We start from the raw sequence: 13,832 nt of genomic DNA, 5'->3' as shown, positions 1-13,832 counted from the left end.
TATGTATGTGTGTGTGTGTTTGTGTGTGCGTGTGTGTGTGTATGTGTGTGTGCGTGCGTGTGTGTGTTAGGCATTGGCCCCTCACCAGTTTAATAATTTACCGTAATTTTGAAAAGTTAAGGTTTCAATTATGCTCAATCTGTTAGTGCAGTTCAGTGGTATCTAAATGAGCAGCCTCTATAAAGTTAATGTATTTTTTGTGGGGGCCATAGATATTTTGACACTGTACAGACCAATTTTACATTATTTGAAACAAAAAAAGTCTTGAAACTGTTCTTGCACGGTTGCTGGGATCACACTGCAAGCATAATGATGTTCAATAATATCACTCTTAGTAAACGTTCATCTTTTGATGCTGCTCTTAACATGAATCTCATTTCATTTTCCAGGTTGCCATAATGCTGTGTGCAAGCAGTATATGTACTGCATATTATTGTCCGATTGATCAAAATCTTACTTCCTGTCAAGTTGGTGACAGTTGGCAGCAGCTGTTCAAAACCATAAACCGCTTCTTTTTTTTTTTTTTTTTTTTTTTTTTTTTATCATACAGGCTTTCAGTACTCACAATCTGATACAAGGTGGGACAAATTGTGCATGTATTTCTGACTTCACCAGAAATGGCCTCCTCTGCAACTTAAATTTCAGCACTTCATAGTTAGATGGTTTCTATTAAAAAAAAAAAAAAACATGTAAAAGAACAATTGTGCAATTGACCAGAATATGTCAGCTCAACTTCAATTTCCATTTCCCCAGGTTTTACAATTGAAAATATACAGTAATTTGAAAGATGTGCCTTTGAACAGACAATGCGTTATACATTTTTGTAAAACACATCCCCCTCACTCACAGGAAGCTCTGTGTGGGCCAAAAGCCTCTGGCGGGACAGACTAAGGCAGAGACACATACAGAGAACATTGTTAGACCGTAGCAACAGGAAATCGTGATACCTGAACAAAAACAAGTTTCGGAACAAAATACCAAAATAAACTCAAACATCGAAAGTGAATTACAGCATGAAGAAAGGAGGGGACAACTGATAATTTGACCTGTTTCCTCTCTTTGTGATGTAACACGGCTTCAAGACAGAGGTGAGTTATTATAATTGGTTTAATATGAAGACGACTACTGAAGAAAAAGTGTGACAGCTGCAAGGATGCTAGGCATGTGGCGCAATCCGTCATAGAGAATGCTTTGTTATTCCAATGTGAGGAATGTGAGTTATGTGGAGTGGCAGTGCATGTGTGTGTTTGTGTGTGTGCGTGTCCGTGTGCGCGTGTGTGTGTGTGTGTGTGCGAAGACAGTTAGACAGACTGACACGTTAGGACAAATGGATGCCGTGTACATTTATTCTACCGACAGAAAAATGATTAACTATTTGCCAGGTTGGACTCAGTATTGTATTTGTTTATTTGTTTATTTCGAACATTTAAAGAAATACAAGAAAAGAAAGTAAAAAATACTGAAAATAAGAACTCCATAGTACAATAGAAAAGAAAGAAAAGAAAAAAAAGACATTGCGTTATAAATTTTCACTTTATCATAAAATCTTATTTGTTCAAAAGGGAGTAGAAGGAATCCTAGGCTTATCTAGCTCTACCCCTTGTAACCACATGTTTGCTTGATTCCGTCAAGATTTGTCCATTTTCAGATATGTTAAAGATATACATATATATATATATACATATACATACATACACATACACACATATACACGTACATATACATACATATATATATATACATACATATATATACATACATATATACATGCATGTACACATACATACATACACACATATATATATATATATACACATACATACATACATACATACATACATACATACATACATACATACATTCATACATACATACTACACACATATATACATATACATACATACATACATACATACATACATACATACATACATACATACATACATACATATATATATATATATATATATATATATATATATATATATATATATATATATATATATATATATATATATATATATATATATTATACATACACACACTTATACATACATACACCTCCTTTAGATAAATACAAAAGCACTTTAAACACCTCACAGCATGTTACGGTATCCCATCAGTATTTTGCCTTTATACATTTTTTCAAACTGAGGTAAAGTACTACAATTCTTTAGTTCGTCACTGCTGGTGTTCCATAATTCCACACCTTTAGCTGTTATACAATGCAACTTTAAAGTTGTTCTCACCAAATCTCTTTTAAACATAAGTGTTCCTCTTAAATAATAGGTACTTTCCCTCCACTCAAACAACCTCTGGATACTGTTTGGTAATTGATTATTTTTTATCTTGTACATGAGTTGGATGGTTTTAAAATCGACTAGATCATTGTATTTCAGTGCATTCAGTTTTACAAAAAGAGGGTTAGATGGTTCTCTGTAATCAACATTATTTACAAGTCGTATTGCTTTTTTTTTGTAGAATGTAGATTGGATCTGTGTTTGTTTTGTATGTGTTGCCCCACACCTCCACACAGTACATAATGTATGGGAGTATGAAGGAGCAGTACAAGGAATATAATGATGTTTGGTTTATAAGATATTTTACTTTATACAATGCATGTAGTTCGAATATCAAGATCTTGGTATCCACTTGGTTAAATAGCTTTTGGCTTCACATTTATAAAGATTTTGGCAGGTGTTTATTTGTTTTAACCTGGTATTCAAAATCTTTGAGGTACAGAATTTATGTAACTGCAGAATGTTGATCAGAAGACCTACAGCATCGAACCTAAAGCAAAAGCAGCAGGTGAGGGGCCCGTGTGAAAAAGTTAATCTCTTAATGGAGAATATGTAAGTCAGCTTTTCCTCCTTTGTATGCAAAGTAAAGCGCTGTAAATAGTGACAATTGGGCATATTAACCGAGTTACCAAAAAATAACCAATTGAAATCACAGGAAAAAATTTAAAGTTACTATTAATAAGAAATGAATAGAACATTTCCATGTCTTCTACTTAAATGTGGTCTGTGTTTTGCTGGAAACCTCGTTCTATTTTCGGAAGAGCATCACTGTGGGAATTTCCCCATATTCAAATAACTTGGGCAGGTGCTGTGACATTTGGGTTGCTGAAAAATACTCCAGTTAGAATGAGAACGTCTCCAACATTGCTGTAGGCCAACATCACATCACAGACAAAGAGAAAGGAGGAAAGAAGGATAAAAAGGGAGAAAAGAGACATCGCAGCAGGGAGCCAGCCGCTCACGGCAGCGCCATAATAAAAAACATCTGACTCTCTAAATATAGCCATTTGTTTGTTTATTGAACGTACGTATGAACAAAAATATTCCAATAGGAAATGCAACATGTTCATGTGTCCTTGGAGTCTTTACCAAGTTACAATAATTAAAAGTACCAACAATCAACTCAAGTGCCTCTGAGCAGGTATAGCTTGTAGTTTGAGATTACAGATGTAACTTTTTGTGACCCCAGTCTGAGGGCCTTCCTGACAAGCCCCAATACTTACCTTATGTGCAGGTTTTTGATGCAAAGTCTTGCTCATGACAGGCTAGTAGGTCAACCTCACATCTAAATATGTTTGCCTACTCTACTTGTTTCACTAATGCTTTTGACTGAGACGTTTGTCACAGGCATGCGTGTGAACATGCAACTTGTGCAGCATCAACGTCCCTGTGGCTTTGTACACGTTGTGAATAACCACCGCAGCTTCTGTTATCTGATATGTTTTGCACATAGACTGGCACAGGTGTAAATGCGCCTGCCTGTGTTTTCTGTGAACAAGTAAGTTTCGCTTTCTCATCAACAGGCTGTCTTCGGTGCAACACGACTATTAGAGGCTGACGGACTAACGCATACAGCAAGCTTTAAAGCTATTATATGTGCGGTAAGTACTTGAAGAGACAAATACAAATGCTGATGTACATTTTGCTTCCACAATGTGGGAGGTAGATATGACGCGATCGTAGTTAAACCCATGTGAAGTTGATTCACTTTTCTCTTACCTATTGAGACTGCCCTGCGTTGCATTTGGAACGCTGACATTTAGTTAAAATAAGAAATGTGTTTTTGTTTTTTGTCTGGGGTACTTCTGAAGACCTGATGGCTACAAGTATGAGCTCATCCTGACCATGGCAGCCATGGACACCCCCATCAGTGGACAATGCCCTCATACCTGATACAAGCTCAGAACTGATCCACAGTACAAACGTGTCTGGTATAAAAAAATAATAATAATAATGAATGGCAGTTGCCAAAACTCAGGGGAGTTGCGGATGTATCAGCACCGTCTTTATGCAGTGGTGTATAGTGTCATCCTTGTGCCGGGGTTGCTAGGGAACATCCTGGCATTATGGGTGTTCAGGCTCTATATCCGAGAAACTAAAAAGGCGGTGGTGTTCATGATGAATCTGGCTGTGGCTGACCTGCTGCAGGTAAAGTCCTTTTAATTGTTTCTCTATGTTTGAGCCCACATTTGCCTCACAGTTAGGAGGGTACATGTTCTATTCCACCTCCGACCCTCCCTGTGTGGAGTTTGCATGTTCTCCCCGCGTGGGTTTTCTCCAGGCACTCCGGTTTCCTCCCACATCCCCAAAACATGCTTGGTAGGCCGATTGAGCACTCCAAATTGTCCGTAGGTGTGAGTGCGAATGATTGTTTATCTCTGTGTGCCCTGCGATCTTAAAATTGCCTATAATTACCTGTGGAAATCTTTAAAAATGCTTATGCGTACCATAATTTGTCATGCATAACAGAGCACATAACACCTTTTTGAGCTTCACCCATAAATCGTCTACCCATTTTGTACCTCCTGGATATGAGACATGATTATTCTAATGTCTGCTACCTCTTTTGTCAGGTTCTTTCTCTGCCTCTGAGGATCTACTATTACCTAAACTACAACTGGCCATTTGGTCATACGCTCTGTATGATCTGTTTCTATCTGAAGTACGTCAACATGTACGCTTCCATCTACTTTCTGGTGTGTGTAAGCGTGCGCCGCTGCGAACTCATTATGCGGCCGCTAAGGTACAACACCTCCAGGCGAAAGGTGGACCTGGTCGTATGCATCCTGGGGTGGCTCTTGGTTTGCCTGGGCTGTCTGGTCTTCCCTCTGCTGAGAAACCTTGATGATGACCTTGTGACCCCGGGCATGGTGTGTTTCTCAGAGCTGCCCATGCATATGGTCAGCACCTCAGCAGCCTGGGTTATCTTGATCATAGGCGAACTTCTCGGTTTCATCATCCCTTTCACCGTGGTCCTCGCCTGCACTTGCCTGACAGCAGGGAGCCTTCGGATGAGGACTACCGGGACCATTCCTGACCAGGGTGAGAAGCGGAGAGCCTTGAGGATGGTGCTAAGCTGTACCATTGTCTTCTTAGTGTGCTTTGCGCCTTATCACATCACTATGCCCTTGGACTTCTTGGCAAAGGCCAACTCGTTGAGCAGTTGCACCCTGAAGGACCTGATCCTGATATGTCACCCTGTCACACTTTGCTTGGCTAGCCTCAACTGCACCCTGGATCCCATCATGTATTACTTCACAACAAAGGAATTCTGGAGGCAACTGAGCAAGCCAGATATACCAGAGCGAGGGAATTTAAGCAGGTGAATGTCCCAAGTGGAGGACTTGGTGTTAATGACTTTTTTTGAAGGGCTAGTAACTGAAACCACTAATCCTCATGGATGTTTGCACTTTGAGAAGAAAAGAGAGCTGTAAATTACATACCAAGTGTGTATTTTGACCCTATTTTATGCATATTTTCCAACTCCATGCTGTATAAGCTTGACTGCTTACTCAATACAAGCATATCAAGTGATGTGTATTTGTGATATGAGGGATGGTGAGCCCTCAGCAGATCAATACCTGATATCAGTGTGCATAGTTAGTAAGCAGCTGGTTTTCCTCTGGCAAAATGAGGCGAAAAAACATTTAAGTGACTCTGAAAAGTCTGTAAAAGGTTTTTCAGAGGGATGCAGTACTCTTGAAATTGTTAAGATATTGGGGTGTGACCATAGAACCATCAAACGTTTCATTGCAAATAGTCAATAATGTTGCAAGAAACGTGTTGAGGAAAAAAAAAGGTGCAAATTAACTGCCAAAGAGTTAATAAGACTGAAATGTGAAGCTATCCAGGAACCCATTATCCCTCAGTGCTACCATATTCAGGAAATTCACTATATCTGGAGTGCCCAGAGGTACCAAGCGTTTAGTGCTCAGAGACAGGGCCAAGGTACGGAAGGCTGTCCACCACTGAACAAAACACACATGTTGAAATGTGAAGACTGGCCCAGGAAATATCAGAAGACAGACTTTTCAAAGATCTTATGAGATGAGAGTGACTCTTGACGGACCAGCTGGACACATGGCTGGATCAGTAACGGCCACAGAGCTCCACAAAATGTAGACTTGAAATTAACATAAATTAAAGTAAAGCAAAAAATAATTCAAAATAACCAACTGCCAGTTTTTACAAGACAATTTCTTTAAGCAGTAGTGATGTGCATTCCAGTTATTTTAGGTGAACTGAATCTTTAAAATCAGTTCACTCAAAATATTCGTTCAAACGAATCGTTCATTGAATTCCCCCACACACACACGTTATGCCGACATTGATGTTTTAATTTTGTATTTGTTGGCTTGTAGTTGATGGTGTTATTATACCGAATGTGTTTGTGTTTTAATAAAAGGCTGAAAAAATGCCGACATTTGTTATTTTGGGGGGCACCAACTCATATAACAACGTAAAACACATATACATATTGTCATATAAAGCTGTTAACCAAATGTCTGATTTTTATGTTTTAATAGGCGAGTATAAAAACAAGGAATTAAAAACTAGACACGTTTTAACATAAATGTTTATTAAAATAATAATAATAATAACAATAATAATAATAATAATAATAATAATAATAATAATAATAATAATAATAATAATAATAATAGGCGGCTCGGTGGCGCACTGGGTAGCACGTCCGCCTCACAGTTAGGAGGGTGCGGGTTCGATTCCACCTCCGGCCCTCCCTGTGCGGAGTTTGCATGTTCTCCCCGAGCCCGCGTGGGTTTTCTCCGGGCACTCCGGTTTCCTCCCACATCCCAGAAACATGCTTGGTAGGCCGATTGAGCACTCCAAATTGTCCCTAGGTGTGAGTGCGAGTGCGAATGGTTGTTTGTCTCTGTGTGCCCTGCGATTGGCTGGCAACCGGTTCAGGGTGTCCCCCGCCTACTGCCCGATGACGGCTGGGATAGGCTCCAGCACGCCCGCGACCCCCGTGGGGACTAAGCGGTTCAGAAAATGGATGGATGGATAATAATAATAAATTCACGACTCGTTCGTGAACGGGAAGTTACGTCACTGACTCCATCTAACGCCCGCTAGAGTGATTCGGTCACTCTCGTTCACTGAAGATTCGTTCATTTGAACGAATCGTTCACTCACGAGCCAACACTATCAAGCAGTGGTACAGTAAAAAATGTGCATGTTTCAAGAAGATTTTTATGCAGGAAAATAACAGTTTGTTGATTGTTGCGGCACAAAACATTAATCGTCAACAGATCAAGAAGCTGACAGACTCCATGGATGGAAGTCTTATATCTGTTATTACAAAGAAGAGTGGCCAGACCAGTCAGTTTTTTTTTGTTGTTGTTAATTTGTAAATTTTTAGCTATTATTCTCACTTTAACAAATGAAAATATGCAAGTGAGTTGGAACATTTTCTATTTTTACTTTAGTTGTGAAATAATTCTGCACACTAATATTTGCCTAATAATTGGCACACAAATTTTTTACCAAGAAAGCCAGAATCTGTTTTACTGTCTTGCATATTAAAGTTTAAAGTTAATTAACATTTTGGTTGACCAAGAGCAGTAGTTGTTCAAAGACTAAATTAATCCTCAAAAGTACAATTTGCCCAATAATTCTGCACAGTGTATAACTAATGATTGTTAAGAGGGCAATGAAGTGGTTATTATCACTTTCCAAAACGCTTCTTTTATTTGGAAAATAATGACGAACAAACACATGAAACGAAAGTTAAAGTCAGCTTTAATCACCAAAGTGAGATCTGTTAAATGGCTGTACACGTTGCTCAATAATCATATATTGTTTGGGGAAAAAAAAAATAGGCCAAACATTTCCAAATACCCTTCATGTTTGAGTGTCTTTCTGGACAGACATCATGTAAGAATGCCATTAGTAGTCGGTACCACTGGGGCACTTATAAAAAGCATATTTATATCTTCAAGAAATTCAAAATAAATGTGATTTTTGAAAAATTGGACCATACCCAAGGATTTCTTTCCATAATTTTACAACATAAATGAGATTATAATTCAGATTATTACCAGAACAAAATATATGTCATAACATTGGGGAATTTAAAACGCAAATAAGGTTTAACACACAGGTCATTTATGAACCTACACTGTTCTCAGGTATGTTGTCATGAAATAAACATTCTACGACTGCAGTCCAGCAGAGACATCAGGGACGTGCCTTCTGGATTTGTGCTTCTATGTAAAGACACTGGAACATGTCTAAGGTAATGTGTGCTATCATACTACTACATGACAAAACCCACAATGGTATACTTTACATCTCATAAGTATACGAGTAGCTTTACAACTGTGTGTGACAGTAGGCCAATTAACACATACAGGTCTGCTGTAATATAGATGTTGAAATACAGAATAACAACAAGGAGTTTGAAGGCAGCTACAGAAACTCAAAGCAGGAAACAAATGGTTTGTAAATCCTCAGTTAGCTGGAGGACGCAGGTCTGTTTTTTGTTTTTTTGCACAAGACGGTGGGTTAATAGTTGAAATCTAAGACCATTAGAGGTTTAAGGGAATGTAGCAGAGGAGACTAAAACACATCACTGAGGGTTAAAGCAAAGAATGCAAACCAATTCTGGAGATGCACTTAAATACAACTGTTAACGTTTCAGCTGAAGCCTGTTCCCTTTGTCACCTCCTCCCACCATCTCTCTGCCTCCGTCGCTCACGTTATCACTATCACACTCGGACAACGCTCCCATCAAGCCTTGCAGATCCGAGTCTCAGTTACGAACCGGTTTTCAAAATGATGAAAGGTGAAGCACTCCTCTGCTGAGCGCTTCTGGATGCCTCCACCTGGAAGACATGATAATGCCTTTGTGTCACCTCCAGACGAAGACGTTTAGCCATGCTAACATACAGTAGATTTTCATTCACAGAGCTGGTACCCTACAGAACTTTGTTTCCCTAACAATTCGTACACATTTCCGTATATATTATATATTGTCAAAAATATTACCATGCAATGGTTAGTAAAGTTTTTATTGACTGACTGGAATTGCCAGTCAATCTATTGACTGACAGTGGTTGCGTTGGCTTCTAAATGCTATCATGGGTGTCGCTTAGATAGTTGTAAACAATTTAATCCACTCACAAGATATTCCAACTTCCTTGCTCCCAATTCTCCAAGTCTGCTGCTCATTTTTTTGTCTTGATCCTGTTTGCTAAAAGAATCTAACTGTGCTGTACACCTCTCAGTACTACAGCCTGCAATGCTAATGTCCCACACTGTTTTTATTTCATTACACACGGTGTGTGTGCGCGTGTGTGTGTGCATGCGTCTGCCTATAGCCTCTTTCATCCCGCATGGCAAAAAAATGAAAGCCGTTTGCCCTAAGAGAGAACATCTCGTCATGTTTAGGATGCTGCTTATGACTGTTGGATATTATTTTATACAACTCCTCAATAATGGACAATACTATTATGACTCTTCTACAATCAACAAAAGAGCATGAATGAATATAAAACTGCTGAAAGTAGAAGCAACCTTGTTAAAAAAAAAAATGCTTTCTTAACGCTGAGAAAAAAAAAAAAAAGATTACGTTCAGACCTGGGAGGCTGGCACGACGCTCCATTTTGTAGGTTTCTTTGCCAGCGCACAGTCTGCGGATGTAGGAGCCCAGAGGCTTGATGTCCTCAATGCGCTCAGTCACCACTAGGTCCTCTTGCACCAGGTAGCTACGGTACGAGCCGGACTTGGACAGAATCACAAGAATTTGGTTTAATTGCATCCCACACGATTTAATTAACAGGATCAAGTTTTATCAAACTCACCATCAGCTGTGAGAAGAGGTCAATGAGATCTTGAGGAGGCAGCACCACCGAAGTGTTTAGGGGAATCACAAAGCAAGTCTTCAGAGTCAAGTCCAGATATGCTGTAAGCTTCTGCTGGCACAAAAACACAGGCATGTATCAGATGGTTATCAAAATCCAGCTCAGGCACCTTCCCTGCATGACTTGTATCCCTCGCTCACCCTGTTGAAGTCATGGAGGATGTAAGCAGGGTCTCCGGGCCTGAAACGGGGAGGTGGGACGCTGATGACAGCCATGCTGTCAGTAATCTCCACTTCTTCCTCCACCCGGGGGAGATAGTAAGGCTGCCTCTCTGCATTGCCAACGGTTGACATGTCGCTGAACTGCATGGCGCCATGATACAGCCTCTAAACGACACAGGCAAGAGCAAACTTCATTTCTAAAGGGGAAAAAATGGGCTGGAGCAGGATTTGGACTTGACTTTTTAGCCCACATTATCCAAGTGGAAGAGCAGCAGGGAATTGTTTTGCTGGACATTAAAAACGTGATTGAAAACAGAAAATAATAGGCAGTTTGAGTTTTATCCACACTTAAATTGATCACCATCTTTTTTCCATGCTGCACACATTTGAGCATCAAGTTAAATCCTTTTATAAGTAATAACTGGAACAATATATAAAGCCCAGAAATTGTTAAGTAAACATTAATACAGACTATGGAAAAACATAGAACTGTGAATAAATTAAAAACACAGAAGCAATATTGTCTTTAAGGCTTAAATAATACCCTAAATAGGAAATATTCATTAATTTGAAACATCATACTATATCATAAATATACTGGTGGTTTAGGCAGGCTCGCTCCAACGTTGCACAGGCCACCAACCAAAAAGGCTCGTAAATAAATAAAACTTTATTTTTGAGATTTCACGATTTAAATCTAGAAAATGTACTACTTTATTCTCCAATATGTAAAACTTTATTTTAGTAAAATTGTCTCTTAACTGTAGCTCTATGCCTTCATAATAAGCAACCAGGGGGAGCCAAACCACAATTAACTGAGCAGAGGCTTTTTATGCAAGTCTGTTTCTTATCCTTGAATGAGCCGAGGCACACAATTTACATTGGCAAATGAAGGTACACTAAACAAAAACAACAATAAAAATAAATGCACTGAAATAATAAACGGGTGGATGAATGCCCAACCGTACCTCCTGCAATCGAGTGGGAAAGAATTTAAGTGTAAATTATGAAGATAGATAGATAGATAGATAGATAGATAGATAGATAGATAGATAGATAGATAGATAGATAGATAGATAGATAGATAGATTTACCTTTGGAGTGAAATAGCGATAGAGGCATGCACCCCCGACGATGAGTCCACTGAGGATGAAGGCAATGCCCAGCAGAGTGACCAAACAACGACCTGTGGAGCCAGCGATGCCCACCGGAGCAGTAGCGAGCTCGGGGTCCTATACACACGCACACACACGCACGCACACACGCGCGCACACCCACACACGCACGCACACCCACACAAAAACAAACACGTACACGCACACGCACACACACAAAAAAAAACACGTACACACACATACGCGCGCGCGCGCACGCACACACACACACACACACACACAAACGGAAAAGATGCACTTAGGTTATTCATCGTACACGCACACATGAATCAGAAAACACTGCCCTCTTATTCGTCATAGAATTCGGCGTCATCTTCATGGAACAGACGCGATGCACCGGGTGCAAATATGTTTGCAACCAACTACTGTTTGCACAGGGTGGAAATGCAACAGAGCGAGTACGTACAGGCCTGCTAACAGTTACTTCTACGCACACACTGTCGCTCACCTTCACAACGGGCTCCTTGACGAGAGCTTTCTGCGCCAGAGCCGGGTTGAAAGCGATCTTCACCATCACGCCACAAACACGTTGTATTCCAAAAAGAAGAAGTAAATATGCGTTGCTATCGGTGCCGGACTGTTGGACTGGAGTGTTAATTCTCACAAGCTCTGTTCTGTGACGCACTTTGCAGCCTCAACCTAATATGCAGCACTTCCGGTGGCCGTGGGAGGCTCGCTGGGATTAAAAATGGCAGCTTCTGATTCTCTTTCATTTCACAATGAATAATGAACGTACATACGAGCACTCTGCTGCTAATTAGAACAATATTCGTCATACTGGTAGTTGAACAACAAAGTGTTATCAGTCGCCACGCCCGTTGCGTTATATGTATCTTAATATGATTTTTAATGTTTTTGTTGTATTTGGCGCCTCCTTGTGGTTTCCAATGAAAACGTTTAACCCACAAAATGACAACAATGTACAAGACACTCGCAGTGTTTCTCAATTGACATAAGGCGCAGATTTTTCATTAGAAGACTCGCGCGTCGAAAGGAATAATTACAGAGAAAAGCAGAAAGCTTGTCTGTAATGCATGCGAAGCTCCTGGATGTTTACGTGAATATGTCATTGAGCAAAATGTTTCTTTCAATCAGTTTGTTCAACCAAGTTGTGTTTATAACTTCACCGAAACTTCAAACAGTTACTCTGCTGTGAGCCAAAGTCATGTCATTTGCGTCTATGTTCATCAGTTAATAATTAAATGTGTCTATGTATCATGTAGAGCACTGGTGTCAAACTCAAGGCCCGGGGGCCAAATACGGCCCACCACATAATTTTATGTGGCCCACGAAGGCATATTTGCATCAAATTCATGTCATTACTAAAATTGTAAATTATAAGTTTTCACTAGTCTGATTTGAAAATGAATTATTTGTTTTGTAGCTTACGTTGTATATAATGTGAGGCGTTCATACATTTATTTTTATTATTTATTTTATTTCATATTGGCCCTCCGCAGGAAACTATGACTACAATGCGGCCAAGGACATATGCATACACTTATGTGTCCATATTTTGGAGTTTTTCTTTTGTGGCTAATGTTGTGGAAATACCTGTGTATGTGTAACATATTAAAAAGAATTAAAATATAATGATGTGTTTAAACATTTATTATGTATTGTATTGGTGAAAAGGCTGTTTGCTTAATGTGAAATATGTAAGGAAAAAAATGTCAATGCATAAATGTATAATATTCTGCTCAGCTACACTAAATAATTTCCAATTTCATTCTAAATTCATTTTCAACATTAAAGTGGCAGGAAGTATGCCATTATTTTATTCTTATTTTATAATGCACCCAGGATATCAGTATATTATGGAAAGATAACAGTGGGTGGTGTGGGAATTCTACATGGACTCTACTGTTATTTATTTTAACAGTCACCTCCTGTATTCGGGACTGCAATACATGACAGTAGAATAACTGTCAATCTGCTATCAAAAATTAGGATTAATAATAATGATGATGATGAGATATATATGACGCCCACTTTTCTTTAACACTCTCAAAGTGCCCACAAAGAATACATCCGCCCACCATAAAACATTCACATTCAGCCGTAGTAAAACCATTTGAATTGTACTGGAGGCAAGATGCGTGAAGAGGACTCAATGACACATGACTCGGCAGAGTAGATCAGACTTTTCATGCACTGGACAATCTGCTGACTGGCGACTAGGTCACAATGTTCTTGAAAATGGGTGCACGAAGTATGAATTATTATAATATTAAATTTTAAAAAAACATGATCGTATTGACAATTTTCTGCTTCATTTATTCCACTGCCAGTCTGCATTAATTTCTATGT

General features: G+C 39.3%; 2 protein-coding genes across 3 annotated transcripts; one reads left to right on the top strand and one right to left on the bottom strand.

The window, feature by feature from the left end:
* Positions 1-859: 859 nt before the first annotated feature.
* gpr174 (G protein-coupled receptor 174) lies at positions 860-9,009 on the top strand. 2 transcript variants are annotated; one of them, XM_049735708.2, is made up of 5 exons: positions 860-1,088; positions 3,824-3,901; positions 4,112-4,448; positions 4,874-4,962; positions 5,059-9,009. In XM_049735708.2, the coding sequence occupies exons 3-5, from the start codon at positions 4,254-4,256 to the stop codon at positions 5,624-5,626; spliced, it is 852 nt and encodes a 283-aa protein (XP_049591665.1). In that variant the 5' UTR covers positions 860-1,088; positions 3,824-3,901; positions 4,112-4,253; the 3' UTR covers positions 5,627-9,009. The 2 variants fall into 2 exon arrangements, with proteins under 2 accessions (XP_049591665.1, XP_049591656.1); XM_049735699.2 differs by having other exon boundaries at positions 861-1,088; positions 4,874-9,009.
* Positions 8,047-12,190, bottom strand: LOC125978389 (integral membrane protein 2A). Its single transcript, XM_049735719.2, has 6 exons — positions 11,971-12,190; positions 11,442-11,579; positions 10,327-10,512; positions 10,127-10,237; positions 9,903-10,047; positions 8,047-9,148 (listed from the first exon to the last, which is right to left on the bottom strand). Exons 1-6 carry the CDS (start codon positions 12,034-12,036, stop codon positions 9,054-9,056), a joined length of 741 nt encoding a protein of 246 aa, XP_049591676.1. The 5' UTR covers positions 12,037-12,190; the 3' UTR covers positions 8,047-9,053.
* Positions 12,191-13,832: the final 1,642 nt, after the last annotated feature.

Source organism: Syngnathus scovelli, chromosome 1 (genome assembly GCF_024217435.2).
Source record: "Syngnathus scovelli strain Florida chromosome 1, RoL_Ssco_1.2, whole genome shotgun sequence".
NCBI lineage: Eukaryota > Metazoa > Chordata > Actinopteri > Syngnathiformes > Syngnathidae > Syngnathus > Syngnathus scovelli.
This window is presented reverse-complemented; position numbering and strand designations above follow the sequence as displayed.

Coding starts and splice junctions, on each gene's coding strand:
- LOC125978389 (XM_049735719.2), bottom strand. CDS start 12,036: ATGGTGAAGATCGCTTTCAACCCGGCTCTGGCGCAGAAAGCTCTCGTC. Junction 10,048..10,126: donor ACCTCTTCTCACAGCTGATG/GTGAGTTTGATA, acceptor ATTCTGTCCAAG/TCCGGCTCGTACCGTAGCTA. Junction 9,149..9,902: donor GCGTCGTGCCAGCCTCCCAG/GTCTGAACGTAA, acceptor CATGTCTTCCAG/GTGGAGGCATCCAGAAGCGC.
- gpr174 (XM_049735699.2), top strand. CDS start 4,254: ATGAATGGCAGTTGCCAAAACTCAGGGGAGTTGCGGATGTATCAGCAC. Junction 4,449..4,873: donor CTGTGGCTGACCTGCTGCAG/GTAAAGTCCTTT, acceptor CTCTTTTGTCAG/GTTCTTTCTCTGCCTCTGAG.